The 20,586-nt window shown below is 47.0% G+C and overlaps 1 protein-coding gene across 2 annotated transcripts in view; it reads right to left on the bottom strand.

Moving 5' to 3' along the window:
- Positions 1 to 1,540: 1,540 nt before the first annotated feature.
- Positions 1,541 to 20,586, bottom strand: part of LOC120036884 (MOB kinase activator 3B-like) — a 65,096-nt gene continuing 46,050 nt past the window's right edge. The window contains exons 3-4 of one of the 2 annotated variants that reach the window (XM_038983182.1): positions 9,867 to 10,069; positions 1,541 to 2,499 (exon numbers count right to left, since the gene is read on the bottom strand). In XM_038983182.1, the coding sequence (XP_038839110.1) occupies positions 2,494 to 2,499; positions 9,867 to 10,069 (209 nt within the window). In that variant the 3' untranslated portion in view covers positions 1,541 to 2,493. Of the gene's footprint in view, positions 2,504 to 9,866; positions 10,070 to 20,586 lie in introns of both variants that reach the window. The other variant, XM_038983181.1, reaches the window with a different exon arrangement.

The raw sequence follows: 20,586 nt of genomic DNA, 5'->3' as shown, positions 1-20,586 counted from the left end.
CATGATGGATGAACACCTGAAAGGACCAATAAAACTACACCAAGATCATGACGGACACCTGAAAGGACCAATGAAACTACAAAAAAAAAAACGGCAATATCACATTTGCATAAGTATTCAGACCCTTTACTTAGTACTTTGTTGAAGCACCTTTGGCTGTAATGACATCCTCGAGTCTTCTTGGGTATGATGCTACAAGCTTGGCACACCTGTATTTGGGGAGTTTCTCCCATTCTTCTCTGCAGATTCTCTCAAGCTCTGTCAGGTTATATGGGGAGCTATTTTCAGGTCTTTCCAGAGATGTTCGATCGGGCTCAAGTCCGGGCTCTGGCTGGGCCACTCAAGGACATTCAGAGACTTGTCCCGAAGCCACTCCTGCATTGTCTTGGTTGTGTGCTTAGGGTCGTTGTTCTGTTGGAAGGTGAACCTTCGTCCCAGTCTGAGGTCCTGAGAGCTCTGGAGCAGGTTTTCACCAAGGATCTCTCTGTACTTTGCTCCATTCATCTTACCCTCGATCCTGACTAGTCTCCCTGTCCCTGCCACTGAAAAACATCCCCACAGCATGATGCTGCCACCACCATGCTTCACCGTAGGGATGGTGCCAGGTTTCCTCCAGATAATCTTGTTTCTCATGGTCTGAGAGTCTTTAGGTGCCTTTTGGAAAACTCCAAGCAGGCTTGGAGGAACTCTGAAGCGCTGTCAGAGTGACCATCGGGTTCTTGGTCACCTCCCTGACCAAGGCCCTTCTCCCCCGATTGCTCAGTTTTGCTAGGAGGCCAGCTCTAGGAAGAGTCTTGGTGGTTCCAAACTTTTTCAATTTTAGAATGATGGAGGCCACTGTTTTCTTGGGGATCTTCAAAGCTACAGAAAATGTTTGGTACCCTTCCCCAGATCTGTGCCTCGACACAATCCGGTATTGGAGCTCTAAAGACAATTCCTTCAACCTCATGGCTTGGTTTTTGCTCTGACGTGCACTGTCAACTGTGGGACCTTATATAGACAGGTGTGTGCCTTTCCGAATCATGTCCAATCAATTTAATTTACCACAGCTGGACTCCAATCAAGTTGTAGAAACATCTCAAGGATGACCAATGGAAACAGGATGCACCTGAGCTCAATTTCAAGTCTTATAGCAAAGGGTCTGAATACATATGTAAATAAGGTATTTCTGTTTTTCTAAAAACCTGTTTTTGCTTTGTCATTATGGGGTATTGCGTGTAGATTGATTAGGAAAAAATGTATGTAATCAATTTTAGAATAAGGCTGTAACGTAACAAAATGTAGAAAAAGTCAAGGGGTCTGAATACTTTCCGAATGAACTGTATAGTGCACTGCCTTTGCCCATAGCCCGTAAGGTCCCATAGGGCCCTGGTCAACAGTAGTGCACTATATAAGGAATAGGATGCCATTCCTACGTTTTGATTTGACAGTCAGCCAGCCAGCTGGCCAGTGAACCAGTCAGCCAGCCAGCTGGCCAGGTAATCAGTCAGTCATCCAGCTGGCCAGTTAATCAGTCAGCCAGCCAGCTGGCCAGGTAATCAGTCAGCCAGCCAGCTGGCCAGTTAATCAGTCAGCCAGCCAGCTGGCCAGTTAATCAGTCAGCCAGCCAGCTGGCCAGGTAATCAGTCAGTCATCCAGCTGGCCAGGTAATCAGTCAGTCATCCAGCTGGCCAGTGAAACAGTCAGCCAGCCAGCTGGCCAGTTAATCAGTCAGTCATCCAGCTGGCCAGGTAATCAGTCAGTCATCCAGCTGGCCAGTGAAACAGTCAGCCAGCCAGCTGGCCAGTTAATCAGTCAGTCATCCAGCTGGCCAGGTAATCAGTCAGCCAGCCAGCTGGCCAGGTAATCAGTCAGTCATCCAGCTGGCCAGGTAATCAGTCAGTCATCCAGCTGGCCAGTGAAACAGTCAGCCAGCCAGCTGGCCAGTTAATCAGTCAGTCATCCAGCTGGCCAGTGAAACAGTCAGCCAGCCAGCTGGCCAGTGAAACAGTCAGACAGCCAGCTGGCCAGTTAATCAGTCAGTCAGCCAGCCAGTTAATTAGTTAGTCATCCAACTGGCCAGTGAAACAGTCAGCCAGCCTGCCAGTGAATCAGTCAGTCAGTAAGTGGTCCTAGTAGTCATACTCTCATATAGAACATAATCAACTCATGCAAACATGAGTTAATCAGCTCCTCCTCTGTGATCTGGTGTTATAGAGAGAGTTGTTTAACATGACAGACTACAGCAGAGTCTAGTAGTCTCTGCTACAGTGTTGATCGTACAAATAGTAGTAGTCTGTCTTCGCTACAGTGCGCATCCAGCCTGGCAGGCGTATCTGCAGGTAACAGGTTCTTCTCCGGGCTACCAGACGCACAGTGATGATGTCATAAAGCTTCAGAGGCATCTCTGCTGCTCACGGGACCCCTCCCACAGCGTAGCCATGGTAACCTCCTGCCAGACCATCAGCAGCACCGGTGGTTCTGCTACAACACCTCAGTGACACATCCCAGACGTCATATCTTTCTGGAAGAGATAAATAAGTTACTAGAGACTGATTCAACATTCAATTCATTTCTAATCAACAACACCGTTCGATAGTATTTCATGACAACTGTTCGGTCAAGACAGGTGTGAGTCCCTGTATCGGCGGAGAGAAGGAGTTTGGCACAGTGACAGGCTGGCAAACGGAGCTGAGCTCCACCTTGGTGAGAGGGACATCACTACTCTCAAGGTCAACGTACTAACACACCTAGCCAGATGGCCTGCTAATACACACTGGCTGTCAGCCTATTAGGCAGCAAGGTCAACCTGATAGCACACCCAGAGAACTCACAGCTAGGCAACAGCCTTCCTTCCATCGACCAGGGCCAGTAGAAGGGTAACACCAAGACCTCCAGTCGTCCTGGTCCTTATTTTTGCTTCATGTGTGCTGCTGTATTTGTTTATGTTCTGTTGCCTAGGAGATCTATACGACACAAGAGCTGGCCTGCAGGAACAAATATATTCCTGCAGGCCATTCCCCCATCACTCCTCTTGTCCTAATCTCTCTCCTGAGCCACCATAAGGCCAAATGAGAAGGACTCACAGGAGCTGGCAGAAGACATCTGTCTGTCCCTGCCGTGTACTGCCGACCAGAACCAGACTGATTACATCTCCCTGTTCCACTGTATGGAGGCTGATAGAGGCCTGATTACATCTCTCTGTTCCACTGTATGGAGGCTGATAGAGGCCTGATTACATCTCTCTGTTCCACTGTATGGAGGCTGATAGAGGCCTGATTACATCTCTCTGTTACACTGTATGGAGGCTGATAGAGGCCTGATTACATCTCTCTGTTCCACTGTATGGAGGCTGATAGAGGCCTGAGTACATCTCCCTGTTCCACTGTATGGAGGCTGATAGAGGCCTGAGTACATCTCCCTGTTCCACTGTATGGAGGCTGATAGAGGCCTGATTACATCTCCCTGTTCCACTGTATGGAGGCTGATAGAGGCCTGAGTACATCTCCCTGTTCCACAGTATGGAGGCTGATAGAGGCCTGAGTACATCTCCCTGTTCCACTGTATGGAGGCTGATAGAGGCCTGAGTACATCTCTCTGTTCCACTGTATGGAGGCTGATAGAGGCCTGATTACATCTCCCTGTTCCACTGTATGGAGGCTGATAGAGGCCTGATTACATCTCCCTGTTCCACTGTATGGAGGCTGATAGAGGCCTGATTACATCTCCCTGTTCCACTGTATGGAGGCTGATAGAGGCCTGATTACATCTCCCTGTTCCACAGTATGGAGGCTGATAGAGGCCTGAGTACATCTCCCTGTTCCACTGTATGGAGGCTGATAGAGGCCTGATTACATCTCCCTGTTCCACAGTATGGAGGCTGATAGAGGCTGATTACATCTCCCTGTTCCACTGTATGGAGGCTGATAGAGGCCTGATTACATCTCCCTGTTCCACTGTATGGAGGCTGATAGAGGCCTGATTACATCTCCCTGTTCCACTGTATGGAGGCTGATAGAGGCCTGATTACATCTCCCTGTTCCACTGTATGGAGGCTGATAGAGGCCTGATTACATCTCCCTGTTCCACTGTATGGAGACTGATAGAGGCCTGAGTACATCTCCCTGTTCCACTGTATGGAGGCTGATAGAGGCCTGATTACATCTCCCTGTTCCACTGTATGGAGGCTGATAGAGGCTGATTACATTTCCCTGTTCCACTGTATGGAGGCTGATAGAGGCCTGATTACATCTCTCTGTTCCACTGTATGGAGGCTGATAGAGGCCTGATTACATCTCTCTGTTCCACTGTATGGAGGCTGATAGAGGCCTGATTACATCTCTCTGTTACACTGTATGGAGGCTGATAGAGGCCTGATTACATCTATCTGTTCCACTGTATGGAGGCTGATAGAGGCCTGAGTACATCTCCCTGTTCCACTGTATGGAGGCTGATAGAGGCCTGAGTACATCTCCCTGTTCCACTGTATGGAGGCTGATAGAGGCCTGATTACATCTCCCTGTTCCACTGTATGGAGGCTGATAGAGGCCTGAGTACATCTCCCTGTTCCACAGTATGGAGGCTGATAGAGGCCTGAGTACATCTCCCTGTTCCACTGTATGGAGGCTGATAGAGGCCTGAGTACATCTCTCTGTTCCACTGTATGGAGGCTGATAGAGGCCTGATTACATCTCCCTGTTCCACAGTATGGAGGCTGATAGAGGCCTGAGTACATCTCCCTGTTCCACTGTATGGAGGCTGATAGAGGCCTGATTACATCTCCCTGTTCCACAGTATGGAGGCTGATAGAGGCTGATTACATCTCCCTGTTCCACTGTATGGAGGCTGATAGAGGCCTGATTACATCTCCCTGTTCCACTGTATGGAGGCTGATAGAGGCCTGATTACATCTCCCTGTTCCACTGTATGGAGGCTGATAGAGGCCTGATTACATCTCCCTGTTCCACTGTATGGAGGCTGATAGAGGCCTGATTACATCTCCCTGTTCCACTGTATGGAGACTGATAGAGGCCTGAGTACATCTCCCTGTTCCACTGTATGGAGGCTGATAGAGGCCTGATTACATCTCCCTGTTCCACTGTATGGAGGCTGATAGAGGCTGATTACATCTCCCTGTTCCACTGTATGGAGGCTGATAGAGGCCTGATTACATCTCCCTGTTCCACTGTATGGAGGCTGATAGAGGCCTGATTACATCTCCCTGTTCCACTGTATGGAGGCTGATAGAGGCCTGATTACATCTCTCTGTTCCACTGTATGGAGGCTGATAGAGGCCTGATTACATCTCCCTGTTCCACTGTATGGAGGCTGATAGAGGCCTGAGTACATCTCCCTGTTCCACTGTATGGAGGCTGATAGAGGCCTGATTACATCTCTCTGTTCCACTGTATGGAGGCTGATAGAGGCCTGATTACATCTCCCTGTTCCACTGTATGGAGGCTGATAGAGGCCTGATTACATCTCCCTGTTCCACTGTATGGAGACTGATAGAGGCCTGAGTACATCTCCCTGTTCCACTGTATGGAGGCTGATAGAGGCCTGATTACATCTCCCTGTTCCACTGTATGGAGGCTGATAGAGGCTGATTACATCTCCCTGTTCCACTGTATGGAGGCTGATAGAGGCCTGATTACATCTCTCTGTTCCACTGTATGGAGGCTGATAGAGGCCTGATTACATCTCTCTGTTCCACTGTATGGAGGCTGATAGAGGCCTGATTACATCTCTCTGTTACACTGTATGGAGGCTGATAGAGGCCTGATTACATCTATCTGTTCCACTGTATGGAGGCTGATAGAGGCCTGAGTACATCTCCCTGTTCCACTGTATGGAGGCTGATAGAGGCCTGAGTACATCTCCCTGTTCCACTGTATGGAGGCTGATAGAGGCCTGATTACATCTCCCTGTTCCACTGTATGGAGGCTGATAGAGGCCTGAGTACATCTCCCTGTTCCACAGTATGGAGGCTGATAGAGGCCTGAGTACATCTCCCTGTTCCACTGTATGGAGGCTGATAGAGGCCTGAGTACATCTCTCTGTTCCACTGTATGGAGGCTGATAGAGGCCTGATTACATCTCCCTGTTCCACAGTATGGAGGCTGATAGAGGCCTGAGTACATCTCCCTGTTCCACTGTATGGAGGCTGATAGAGGCCTGATTACATCTCCCTGTTCCACAGTATGGAGGCTGATAGAGGCTGATTACATCTCCCTGTTCCACTGTATGGAGGCTGATAGAGGCCTGATTACATCTCCCTGTTCCACAGTATGGAGGCTGATAGAGGCCTGATTACATCTCCCTGTTCCACTGTATGGAGGCTGATAGAGGCCTGATTACATCTCCCTGTTCCACAGTATGGAGGCTGATAGAGGCCTGATTACATCTCCCTGTTCCACAGTATGGAGGCTGATAGAGGCCTGATTACATCTCCCTGTTCCACTGTATGGAGGCTGATAGAGGCCTGATTACATCTCCCTGTTCCACTGTATGGAGGCTGATAGAGGCCTGAGTACATCTCCCTGTTCCACTGTATGGAGGCTGATAGAGGCCTGATTACATCTCCCTGTTCCACTGTATGGCGGCTGATAGAGGCCTGATTACATCTCCCTGTTCCACTGTATGGAGGCTGATAGAGGCCTGATTACATCTCCCTGTTCCACTGTATGGCGGCTGATAGAGGCCTGATTACATCTCCCTGTTCCACTGTATGGAGGCTGATAGAGGCCTGATTACATCTCCCTGTTCCACTGTATGGAGGCTGATAGAGGCCTGAGTACATCTCCCTGTTCCACTGTATGGAGGCTGATAGAGGCCTGATTACATCTCCCTGTTCCACTGTATGGAGGCTGATAGAGGCCTGATTACATCTCCCTGTTCCACTGTATGGAGGCCGATAGAGGCCTGATTACATCTCCCTGTTCCACTGTATGGAGGCTGATAGAGGCCTGATTACATCTCCCTGTTCCACTGTATGGAGGCTGATAGAGGCCTGATTACATCTCCCTGTTCCACTGTATGGAGGCTGATAGAGGCCTGATTACATCTCCCTGTTCCACTATATGGAGGCTGATAGAGGACTGAGTACATCTCCCTGTTCCACTGTATGGAGGCTGATAGAGGCCTGATTACATCTCCCTGTTCCACAGTATGGAGGCTGATAGAGGAAGTAGACAAGAGGGGAAAATGGAATACAATGAAAACCTACAACTAAACTAGAATGTTTTCTAAAGGAACACTGACCAGGCAACAGCACATGTTGAAGAAAACATAGAACATCTATTATAATGCTGCTTTACACCAGTCCAGTCAACATCTAGGTGACACCAGTCCAGTCAGCCTCTAGGTGACACCAGTCAGTCAGCCTCTAGGTGACACCAGTCCAGTCAGCCTCTAGTTGACACCAGTCAGTCAGCCTCTAGGTGACACCAGTCCAGTCAGCCTCTAGGGGACACCAGTCCAGTCAGCCTCTAGTTGCTAGGTGACACCAGTCCAGTCAGCCTCTAGGTGACACCAGTCCAGTCAGTCTCTAGTTGACACCAGTCCAGTCAGCCTCTAGGTGACACCAGTCCAGTCAGCCTCTAGGTGACACCAGTCAGTCAGCCTCTAGTTGACACCAGTCCAGTCAGCCTCTAGGTGATACCAGTCCAGTCAGCCTCTAGTTGACACCAGTCCAGTCAGGCTCTAGTTGACACCAGTCAGTCAGCCTCTAGGTGACACCAGTCCAGTCAGTCTCTAGTTGACACCAGTCCAGTCAGCCTCTAGGTGATACCAGTCCAGTTAGCCTCTAGTTGACACCAGTCCAGTCAGCCTCTAGTTGACACCAGTCCAGTCAGCCTCTAGGTGATACCAGTCCAGTCAGCCTCTAGGTGACACCAGTCCAGTCAGCCTCTAGGTGATACCAGTCCAGTCAGCCTCTAGTTGACACCAGTCCAGTCAGCCTCTAGGGGACACCAGTCCCGTCAGCCTCTAGGTGACACCAGTCCAGTCAGCCTCTAGGTGATACCAGTCCAGTCAGCCTCTAGTTGACACCAGTCAGTCAGCCTCTAGTTGACACCAGTCAGTCAGCCTCTAGGTGATACCAGTCCAGTCAGCCTCTAGTTGACACCAGTCCAGTCAGTCTCTAGTTGACACCAGTCCAGTCAGCCTCTAGGTGACACCAGTCCAGTCAGCCTCTAGGTGACACCAGTCAGTCAGCCTCTAGGTGACACCAGTCCAGTCAGCCTCTAGTTGACACCAGTCAGTCAGCCTCTAGGTGACACTAGTCCAGTCAGTCTCTAGTTGACACCAGTCCAGTCAGCCTCTAGTTGACACCAGTCCAGTCAGTCTCTAGTTGACACCAGTCCAGGCAGCCTCTAGGTGACACCAGTCCAGTCAGCCTCTAGGGGACACCAGTCCAGTCAGCCTCTAGGTGACACCAGTCCAGTCAGCCTCTAGGTGACACCAGTCCAGTCAGCCTCTAGGTGACACCAGTCCAGTCAGCCTCTAGGTGACACCAGTCCAGTCAGCCTCTAGTTGACACCAGTCCCGTATGCCAATAGGTGATACCAGTCCAGTCAGCCTCTAGTTGACACCAGTCCAGTCAGCCTCTAGGTGACACCAGTCCAGTCAGCCTCTAGGTGACACCAGTCCCGTATGCCAATAGGTGATACCAGTCCAGTCAGCCTCTAGTTGACACCAGTCCAGTCAGCCTCTAGTTGACACCAGTCAGTCAGCCTCTAGGTGACACCAGTCCAGTCAGCCTCTAGGTGACACCAGTCCCGTCAGCCTCTAGGTGATACCAGTCCAGTCAGCCTCTAGTTGACACCAGTCCAGTCAGCCTCTAGGTGACACCAGTCCAGTCAGCCTCTAGGTGACACCAGTCCAGTCAGCCTCTAGTTGACACCAGTCCAGTCAGCCTCTAGGTGACACCAGTCCAGTCAGCCTCTAGGTGACATCAGTCCAGTCAGCCTCTAGGTGACACCAGTCCAGTCAACCTCTAGTTGACACCAGTCCAGTCAGCCTCTAGGTGACACCAGTCCAGTTAGCCTCTAGGTGACACCAGTCCCGTCAGCCTCTAGGTGATACCAGTCCAGTCAGCCTCTAGTTGACACCAGTCCAGTCAGCCTTTAGGTGACACCAGTCCCGTCAGCCTCTATAATAACCATAGGTGACACCAGTCCAGTCAGCTTCTAGGTGACACCAGTCCCGTCAGCCTCTAGGGGACACCAGTCCAGTCAGCCTCTATAATAACCATAGGTGACACCAGTCCAGTCAGCCTCTAGGTGACACCAGTCCTGTCAGCCTTTAGGTGACACCAGTCCCGTCAGCCTCTATAATAACCATAGGTGACACCAGTCCAGTCAGCCTCTAGTTGACACCAGTCCAGTCAGTCTCTAGGTGACACCAGTCCAGTCAGCCTCTAGTTGACACCAGTCCAGTCAGTCTCTAGGTGACACCAGTCCCGTCAGCCTCTCGGGGACACCAGTCCAGTCAGCCTCTATAATAGAGACCTACCGGGTGACCAGAGTCTTTTAACAAACCCCTAGTCTCGTGTGTATATCTGAGAGGATTATTACTCACCAGCCCTGGTCTAAAGTAGTACAATATATAAGGAATAGGGTTCTATAGGGCTCTGGTCTAAAGTAGTGCACTATATAGGGAATAGGGTTCCATAGGGCTCTGGTCTAAAGTAGTGCACTATATATAGGGAATAGGGTTCCATAGGGCTCTGGTCTAAAGTAGTGCACTATATAGGGAATAGGGTTCCATAGGGCTCTGGTCTAAAGTAGTGCACTATGTAGGGAATAGGGTTCCATAGGGTTCTGGTCTAAAGTAGTGCACTATGTAGGGAATAGGGAGCCATTTGGGACACTTCTGTCTATACTCACCAGTGGCTCCAGCTCCTTGCGGTCTATGAGGTTGAGTTCTGTGCTGAAGTAGTAGAAGTGCTTGTAGCAGGTGTTAACATGGGCCTCAGCTCCCATCTGGATCATACGGTCAAAATGGTGGATGTAGACGTGGACAAACACCCGGAACAGACGGCAGATTATCTTCTTACAGATCTGGGTGAAATTCTTGGGGAAGGGGATACCTGTGGGGAAAGAGAAAGAGAGCGAGAAGGGGCGAGAGGGAGGGAGAGAGAGAGGGAGGGTGAGAGAGACAGAGAGAGAGAGAGAGAGACAGAGAGAGAGACAGAGAGAGAGACAGAGAGAGAGACAGAGACAGAGACAGAGAGAGAGAGAGAGACAGAGAGAGAGAGAGAGAGACAGAGAGAGAGAGAGAGACAGAGACAGAGAGAGAGAGAGAGAGAGAGAGAGAGAGAGAGAGAGAGAGAGAGAGAGAGAGAGAGAGAGAGAGAGAGAGAGAGAGAGAGAGAGAGAGACAGAGAGAGAGAGAGAGAGAGAGAGAGAGAGACAGAGAGAGGGAGAGAGAGAGAGAGCGAGAGAGACAGAGACAGAGAGAGAGACAGAGAGAGAGACAGAGAGACAGAGAGAGAGAGAGAGAGACAGAGAGAGAGAGAGAGACAGAGAGAGAGAGAGAGAGACAGAGAGAGAGAGAGAGAGAGAGAGTGAGAGAGAGAGAGAGAGAGAGAGAGAGAGAGAGAGAGAGAGAGAGAGAGAGAGAGAGAGAGAGAGAGACAGAGAGAGAGAGAGCGAGAGAGAGAGAGACAGAGAGAGGGAGAGAGAGAGAGAGACAGAGAGGGAGAGAGAGAGAGAGAGCGAGAGAGACAGAGACAGAGAGAGAGACAGAGAGAGAGACAGAGAGACAGAGAGAGAGAGAGACAGAGAGAGAGAGAGAGAGACAGAGAGAGAGAGAGAGAGAGAGAGAGAGAGAGAGAGACAGAGAGAGAGATACAGAGAGAGACAGAGAGAGAGAGAGATTACAAATTACAAATCCTTGAATTAGCAGTCAAAGACTATCAGAATCCTGTAGATACCCCAATTACAGAAGAAGAATTATTGGAAAAACTATGCAATCTCCAACCCAAAAAGGCCTGTGGTGCTGATGGTATTTTAAATGAAATGATCAAATATACAGACCACAAATTCAAATTGGCTATACTCAAACTCTTCAACATTATCCTCACTGCAGGTATTTTCCCCGATATTTGGAACCAGGGATTGATCACACCAATCTATAAAAATGGAGACAAATTTGACCCAAATAATTACAGAGGAATTTGCGTTAACAGCAACTTGGGGAAAATTCTCTGCAGTATTATAAATAGCAGACTACATCATTTCCTTGACGAACACAACGTCCTGAGCAGAAGCCAGATTGGATTTCTAAAAAATTATCGTACAACAGACCACATTTACACCCTCCACACTCTAATTGATAAACAAGTTAACCAAAACAAAGGCAAAATCTACTCGTGTTTTGTAGATTTCAAGAAAGCATTTGATTCAATTTGGCACGAAGGTCTTTTTTATAAACTAATAGAAAGTGGTATTGGAGGGAAAACATATGATTTTATTAAATCAATGTACACTAAAAACAAATGTGCGGTTAAAATTGGCAACAAGCAAACAGACTTCTTCTCTCAGGGGCGGGGAGTGAAACAGGGCTGCCCAATAAGTCCAACATTATTTAACATCTACATTAATGAATTGGCAAAAACATTAGAAGAATCGGCAGCACCTGGTATCACCCTACACAACACTGAAATCAAGTGTCTGCTGTACGCAGATGACCTGGTGCTGCTGTCTCCCACTAAAGAGGGGTTACAGCAGCACCTAGAACGTCTTCACAGGTTCTGTCAGACCTGGGCTCTGACCGTTAACCTAAAAAAAACAAATATAATGATATTCCAAAAAAGGTCGGGAAATAAGGATGACAAATATAAATTCTATTTGGACACAGTTCTATTAGAACACACCAAAACCTACACATATCTAGGACTACATATCAGCAACACAGGTAGCTTTCACATGGCTGTGAATGAGCTGAGAGACAAAGCAAGAAGAGCATTCTATGCCATTAAAAGGAACATCAAAATTGAAATTCCAATTAGAATCTGGCTCAAAATTTTTCAATCAGTTATAGAACCAATTGCTCTATATGGCAGTGAAGTATGGGGTCCACTCTCTAATAATGAATTTACTAAATGGGACAAACATCCAACTGAAATATTGCATGCAGAGTTTTGCAAGACTGTATTGCAAGTACAAAGAAAAACTCCAAATAACGCATGTAGGGCAGAATTGGGCCAATACCCCCTCCTCATTCGAATAGAAAAAAGAGCCATCAAATTTTACAACCATCTAAAAACAAGTGACCCTAAAACATTCCATCACACAGCTCTACAATGTCAAGAGATGAAACCAGAGAAGAGTCCCCTCAGCCAGCTGGTTCTGAGGCTCAGTTCACCAACCCAAACCAACCCCATAGAGCCTCGGGACAGCCCTCAGAAAATCTGGCCCAACCAAATCATCACAAAACAAAAAGAAAAATATATAACCTATTGGAAAGACACCACAAAAAATCAAAGTAAACTTCAATGCTATTTGGCTCTAAACAGACAGTACATGGTGGCAGACTATCTGACCACTGTGACTGATAGAAAACTCAGGAAAACATTGACTAGGTACAGACTCAGTGAGCACAGTCTGGCTATAGAGACCGGTCGTCACAGACAAACCTGGCTGCCCAGAGAGGACAGGCTGTGCTCACTCTGCTCCAGGGGAGAGGTAGAGACAGAGGTGCATTTCCTACTACACTGTGACAAATACTCAGACCTAAGAGCATATTTCTTTCCCAAAATTATAACTCAATACAAAGAATTTGAAACTATAAAAGATGAAGAAAAAATCAAATATTTATTGGGTGAAAAGCCAAAATGTGCAGTTTTGGCAGCCAAATATGTGTCCTCCTGCCACAACCTGAGGGACAGCCAGTGAAAAATGTTGATAATATTTCCCATTTAGCTTAGTTTTGTTTTGTCTTTCATACCAGGTCATATGTCTTCTCAAGTCATATTGACACTGGTCTACTACTGTTGCTTTAATTTATTGTTGTTCTGATTAATATTGTTGTTGTAGTTGTTGTTAATGGTAATCCCATGTCCACTACTACTGTTATTATTGCTGTTGGTCCCACCATTTATTTATATATAAATATATATATATTTTGTATATATATACATATATATTTGATTTTTATTTTTCGATATGTATACTTTGACAATGTAAGTAATAATGAACTTGCCATGTCAATAAAGTCAATTGAATTGAATTGAATTGAATTGAATTGAGAGAGAGAGAGAGAGAGAGAGAGAGAGAGAGAGACAGAGAGAGAGAGAGAGAGACAGAGAGAGAGACAGAGAGAGAGAGAGAGACAGAGAGAGAGAGAGAGAGAGAGAGAGAGCGAGAGAGAGAGAGAGAGAGAGAGAGAGAGAGAGAGAGAGAGAGAGAGAGAGAGAGAGACAGAGAGAGAGAGAGAGAGAGAGAGAGAGACAGAGAGAGAGAGAGAGAGAGAGAGAGAGAGAGAGAGAGACAGAGAGAGAGAGAGAGAGAGAGAGACAGAGACAGAGACAGAGACAGAGAGAGAGAGAGAGAGAGAGAGAGAGAGAGAGAGAGAGAGAGAGAGAGAGAGAGAGAGGAGAGAGAGAGAGAGAGACAGAGACACCACTATTATGTATTGATTTTTACCTTTACCTTTTTTTCATATATATATATATTTTTTACTCTTTATATGCGATGCGCAATGCAGAGAACACCAGAAGATCTAATTTAATTATCACTGTCAATTATTGTAATGTTTGTTTATGTGTCAATTAATCCCATAAGGGATGGGTTGACAACAGGCAAGTTGACACAATTTTTTTTTTTAATTCATTCGACAAGCAGGCAGGTGGCAGCAGAGAGCCAACAGAGACCAACAGTGTCTGTTTACCCTGCAGTATGGACACAAATAGTCTGTTCACCCTGCAGTATGGACACAAACAGAGTCTGTTTACCCTGCAGTATGGACACAAATAGTCTGTTTACACTGCAGTATGGACACAAATAGTCTGTTCACCCTGCAGTATGGACACAAACAGAGTCTGTTTACCCTGCAGTATGGACACAAATAGTCTGTTCACCCTGCAGTATGGACACAAACAGAGTCTGTTTACCCTGCAGTATGGACACAAATAGTCTGTTTACACTGCAGTATGGACACAAATAGTCTGTTCACCCTGCAGTATGGACACAAACAGAGTCTGTTTACCCTGCAGTATGGACACAAATAGTCTGTTCACCCTGCAGTATGGACACAAACAGAGTCTGTTTACCCTGCAGTATGGACACAAATAGTCTGTTTACACTGCAGTATGGACACAAATAGTCTGTTCACCCTGCAGTATGGACACAAACAGAGTCTGTTTACCCTGCAGTATGGACACAAACAGAGTCTGTTTACCCTGCAGTATGGGCACAAATAGTCTGTTTACCCTGCAGTATGGACACAGAGTCTGTTTACCCTGCAGTATGGACACAAACAGAGTCTGTTTACCCTGCAGTATGGACACAGAGTCTGTTTACCCTGCAGTATGGACACAAACAGAGTCTGTTTACCCTGCAGTATGGACACAAATAGTCTGTTCACCCTGCAGTATGGACACAAATAGTGTCTGTTTACCCTGCAGTATGGACACAAATAGTGTCTGTTTACCCTGCAGTATGGACACAAACAGAGTCTGTTTACCCTGCAGTATGAGCACAAATAGTGTCTGTTCACCCTGCAGTATGGACACAAACAGAGTCTGTTTACCCTGCAGTATGGACACAAATAGAGTCTGTTTACCCTGCAGTATGGACACAAATAGTGTCTGTTTACCCTGCAGTATGGACACAAATAGTGTCTGTTTACCCTGCAGTATGGACACAAACAGAGTCTGTTTACCCTGCAGTATGGACACAAATAGTGTCTGTTTACCCTGCAGTATGGACACAGAGTCTGTTTACCCTGCAGTATGGACACAAATAGAGTCTGTTTACCCTGCAGTATGGACACAAATAGTGTCTGTTTACCCTGCAGTATGGACACAAATAGTGTCTGTTTACCCTGCAGTATGGACACAAATAGTGTCTGTTTACCCTGCAGTATGGACACAAACAGAGTCTGTTTACCCTGCAGTATGGACACAAATAGTGTCTGTTTACCCTGCAGTATGGACACAGAGTCTGTTTACCCTGCAGTATGGACACAAATAGAGTCTGTTACCCTGCAGTATGGACACAAACAGAGTCTGTTTACCCTGCAGTATGGACACAAATAGTGTCTGTTTACCCTGCAGTATGGACACAAATAGAGTCTGTTTACCCTGCAGTATGGACACAAATAGAGTCTGTTTACCCTGCAGTATGAACATAAATAGAGTCTGTTTACCCTGCAGTATGGACACAAACAGAGTCTGTTTACCCTGCAGTATGAACATAAATAGAGTCTGTTTACCCTGCAGTATGGACACAAACAGAGTCTGTTTACCCTGCACTATGGACACAGAGTCTGTTTACCCTGCAGTATGGACACAAATAGAGTATGTTTACCCTGCAGTATGGACACAAATAGTCTGTTTACCCTCCAGTATGGACACAAATATAGTCTGTTTACCCTGCAGTATGAACACAGAGTCTGTTACCCTGCAGTATGAGCACAAATAGAGTCTGTTTACCCTGCAGTATGGACACAAATAGAGTCTGTTTACCCTGCAGTATGAGCACAAATAGAGTCTGTTTACCCTGCAGTATGGACACAAATAGAGTCTGTTTACCCTGCAGTATGAGCACAAATAGAGTCTGTTTACCCTGCAGTATGAGCACAAATAGAGTCTGTTACCCTGCAGTATGAGCACAAACAGAGTCTGTTTACCCTGCAGTATGGACACAAATAGAGTCTGTTTACCCTGCAGTATGAGCACAAATAGAGTCTGTTTACCCTGCAGTATGGACACAGAGTCTGTTTACCCTGCAGTATGGACAGAAACAGAGTCTGTTTACCCTGCAGTATGGGCACAAATAGTCTGTTTACCCTGCAGTATGGACACAAATAGTCTGTTTACCCTGCAGTATGGACACAAACAGAGTCTGTTTACCCTGCAGTATGGACACAAATAGTCTGTTTACCCTGCAGTATGGACACAAATAGTCTGTTTACCCTGCAGTATGGACACAAACAGAGTATGTTAGTGGCAACATGGATAACATTTCCTCACTGACATGCCACACAACCCGTATCCCACTCTGGTAATACAGGGAGGAGGTGAGGGCCCTCGGAGTGTGGTGTCAGGAAAATAACCTCACACTCAACGTCAACAAAACAAAGGAGATGATTGTGGACTTCAGGAAACAGCAGAGGGTGCACCCCCCTATCCACATTGACGGGACAGTAGTGGAGAGGGTAGTAAGTTTTAAGTTCTTCGGTGTACACATCACGGACAAACTATCAGACTACAGGACAGACCAAGACAGACCAGGACAATACAACCAGACTATCAGACTACAGGACAGACCAGGACAATACAACCAAACTATCACACTACAGGACAGACCAGGACAATACAACCAGACTATCAGACTACAGGACAGACACTGCGGGTTACTACCGTCGGTCTCTCTCTGTTTGTCTGTCTGCATTTCTCTGTCTGTCTGTCTGTCTGTCTGTCTGTCTGTCTGTCTGTCTGTCTGTCTGTCTGTCTGTCTGTCTGTCTGTCTGTCTGTCTGTCTGTCTGTCTGTCTGTCTGTCTGTCTGTCTGTCTGTCTGTCTGTCTGTCTGTCTGTCTGTCTGTCTGTCTGTCTGTCCGTCTGTCCCCAAATACAGGTGCCAAGCTTGTAGCATCATACCCAAGAAGACTTGAGGCTGTAATCGCTGCCAAAGTGCTTCAACAAAGTACTTAGTAAAGGGTCTGAATATATATTTTTTTATATATATTTTTATGCTGAAACAGGAAAGGGCCTTCCCAAACTGTTGCCACAAAGTTGGAAGCACAGAATCATCTAGAATGTCATTGTATGCTGTAGCGTTAAGATTTCCCTTCACTGGAACTAAGGGGCCCGAACCATGAAAAACAGCCCCAGACCATTACTCCTCCTCCACCAAACTTTACAGTTGGTACTATGCATCCGGGCAGGTAGTGTTCTCCTGCATCCGCCAAACCCAGATTTGTCCATTGGACTGCCAAATGGTGAAGCGTGATTCATCACTCCAGAGAACACGTTTCCACAGCTCCAGAGTCCAATAGCAGCGAGCTTTACACCCCTCCAGCCGACGCTTGGCATTGTGCATGGTGATCTTAGGCTTGTGTGCGGCTGCTCGGCCATGGAAACCCATTTCATTATGCTCCAGACGAACAGTTCTTGTGCTGACGTTGCTTCCAGAGGCAGTTTGGAACTCGGTAGTGAGTGTTGCAACATGTCTTTAGAGAGAGAAGGTCCTCTTATTCTCCAGTAACAGAGGAAGTCCTTAACACGTCTTTAGAGAGAGAATGGCTCTTGTTCAGAACGTACGCCCACTACATGAACCCAGCTAGCACCCTGTGTGTTTGTGTTGCAGTAGTCTGTTAGCCAGGTTAGATCTGATTAAGAGAGGATTGATCAAGGGGGTTTGAATTAATAATTAATTCATATAACTAATTATGGGCAGTAAACACACGTGTTTGTTTCAGTAAAGTTCATTACAATCCTCTTTACGGACACCAGCAACAAGCAAAAAGGAGTTCCAGATCGAGACTGTTCCTGACGGGGAACACTCTTGTTACTTTAAAACAGGGACCACAATGGAATAAAGTCCTCAACTTGATTGTCAAATGCCTGTCATTTTAAACATCTATGTACTTTGTATATATACAGTTTATGTATTTTTTCTCTCTTATCTGACACACATAGATGTTTTAAAGTCCATCAAAAGCAATCAGTCATACAGACCCACAGAGAACCACAGCAGGGACTTTTCCATCAACATTTCCTCCCTATAGGGACCATCAATCATTTGAATGTGTGTCTCGACTGACAGGAAATGATGTCATTCAGAGCCTGAATGATCTGAGTTTTAGACTGATGGAGCTCAGCCCTCACTATGTGCTCACTATGAGCTCAGTCCTCACTATGTGCTCACTATGAGCTCAGTCCTCACTATGTGCTCACTATGAGCTCAGTCCTCACTATGTGCTCACTATGAGCTCAGTCCTCACTATGTGCTCACAATGAGCTCAGTCCTCACTATGTGCTCACTATGAGCTCAGTCCTCACTATGTGCCACTCTCATGTCAAAGTCGTAGGTCTATAGGATCTCTGGTCATAAGTAGAGCACTATATAGGGAATAGGGTTCCATAGGGCTCTGGTCTAAAGTAGTGCATTATATAGGGAATAGGGTTTGGGACCCAACCTCAGTCTCCCTAACCCAGTCACTCCGCTCCCCCGGGTCTGGTGAAACAGGATTATACGGGGATCTCACAATCCAGGAAAAGATTACTCCATTATTGCACAAAAGTATTAGGTTAAAGTTGAACCCGTAAGAATTCAACCATTCACGTCTACAACAGAGAAGCTGAATATATAACAGAGAAGCTGAATATACAACAGAGAAGCTGAATATATAACAGAGAAGCTGAATATATACATATATGCAATCAGTAAAGCCAACTTTAATCAGGGTAAATGTGAAGCCAGTCTATGTTGCTTATTTATATATTAAATCTGTTCAAAATCTCTTGACTGAAATCAAACAACATGAATCACCATGAGTTTGGTTCAAACAGTAAACTCCCTGAACATAGAGTACAGTTTACAACAGACATCCACCATTAGATACATAGAACACTGTCATCATCAATCTATCACATCAAAGACAGTCACAGAGACAGCATGACGCTGGGTAACCTTTAACCCTAACCTGAAAGTGACACCACAGAGATGACAGAGCGAGTCAGAGAGACACTGTCTCTGAAAACATAACATCACCTTAAAGGTGAAAGGTCAGCTACCTGCACCATGACCCTGGGTAATCCTAACCCTAACCTGACACTGACCCCACAGCCATGACAGAGACAAATAACAGTGGCCTGGCTCACTGCAGCTGCTGCTGCTGGGTTAGTAACAGACAACAGGGCCACACTGCTGCTGGGTTAGTAACAGACAACAGGGCCATACATACAATGACTACCCTAACCCTGACTACCCTAACCCTGACTACCCTAACCCTGACTACCCTAACCCTGACTACCCTAACCCTGACTACACTAACCCTGACTACCCTAACCCTGACTACCCTAACCCTGACTACACTAACCCTGACTACCCTAACCCTGACTACACTAACCCTAACCCTGACTACCCTAACCCTGACTACCCTAACCCTAACCCTGACTACCCTAACCCTGACTACCCTAACCCTAACCCTGACAACCCTAACCCTAACTACCCTAACCCTGACTACACTAACCCTGACTACCCTAACCCTGACTACACTAACCCTGACTACCCTAACCCTGACTACACTAACCCTAACCCTGACTACACTAACCCTGACTACACTAACCCTGACTACCCTAACCCTGACTACACTAACCCTAACCCTGACTACCCTAACCCTAACCCTGACTACCCTAACCCTGACTACCCTAACCCTAACCCTGACTACCCTAACCCTGACTACACTAACCCTGACTACCCTAACCCTGACTACACTAACCCTAACCCTGACTACACTAACCCTGACTACCCTAACCCTGACTACACTAACCCTAACCCTGACTACACTAACCCTGACTACACTAACCCTGACTACACTAACCCTAACCCTGACTACCCTAACCCTGACTACCCTAACCCTGACTACCCTAACCCTAACCCTGACTACCCTAACCCTGACTACCCTAACCCTAACCCTGACTACCCTAACCCTAACCACCCTAACCCTGACTACACTAACCCTGACTACCCTAACCCTGACTACCCTAACCCTGACTACCCTAACCCTAACCCTGACTACCCTAACCCTGACTACCCTAACCCTAACCCTAACCATCCTAACCCTAACTACCCTAACCCTGACTACCCTAACCCTAACCCTGACTACCCTAACCCTGACTACACTAACCCTAACCCTGACTACACTAACCCTGACTACCCTAACCCTGACCACCCTAACCCTGACTACACTAACCCTGACTACCCTAACCCTGACTACACTAACCCTGACTACCCTAACCCTGACTACCCTAACCCTAACCCTGACTACCCTAACCCTGACTACCCTAACCCTGACTACCCTAACCCTGACTACACTAACACCTGGCTCAAAACAAGGCTACAACACCTGGCTCAAAACAAGGCTACAACACCTGGCTCAAAACAAGGCTACAACACCTGGTTCAAAACAAGGCTACACCACCTGGCTCAAAACAAGGCTACAACACCTGGCTCAAAACAAGGCTCCTACACCTGGCTCAAAACAAGGCTACTACACCTGGCTCAAAACAAGGCTACAACACCTGGCTCAAAACAAGGCTACAACACCTGGCTCAAAACAAGGCTACAACACCTGGCTCAAAACAAGGCTACTACACCTGGCTCAAAACAAGGCTACTACACCTGGCTCAAAACAAGGCTACTACACCTGGCTCA

This window comes from Salvelinus namaycush, unplaced genomic scaffold (assembly GCF_016432855.1).
Source record: "Salvelinus namaycush isolate Seneca unplaced genomic scaffold, SaNama_1.0 Scaffold15, whole genome shotgun sequence".
Lineage (NCBI taxonomy): Eukaryota > Metazoa > Chordata > Actinopteri > Salmoniformes > Salmonidae > Salvelinus > Salvelinus namaycush.
Note: the sequence above shows the minus strand (reverse complement) of the source record. Positions and strands in the feature narration are given on the sequence as shown.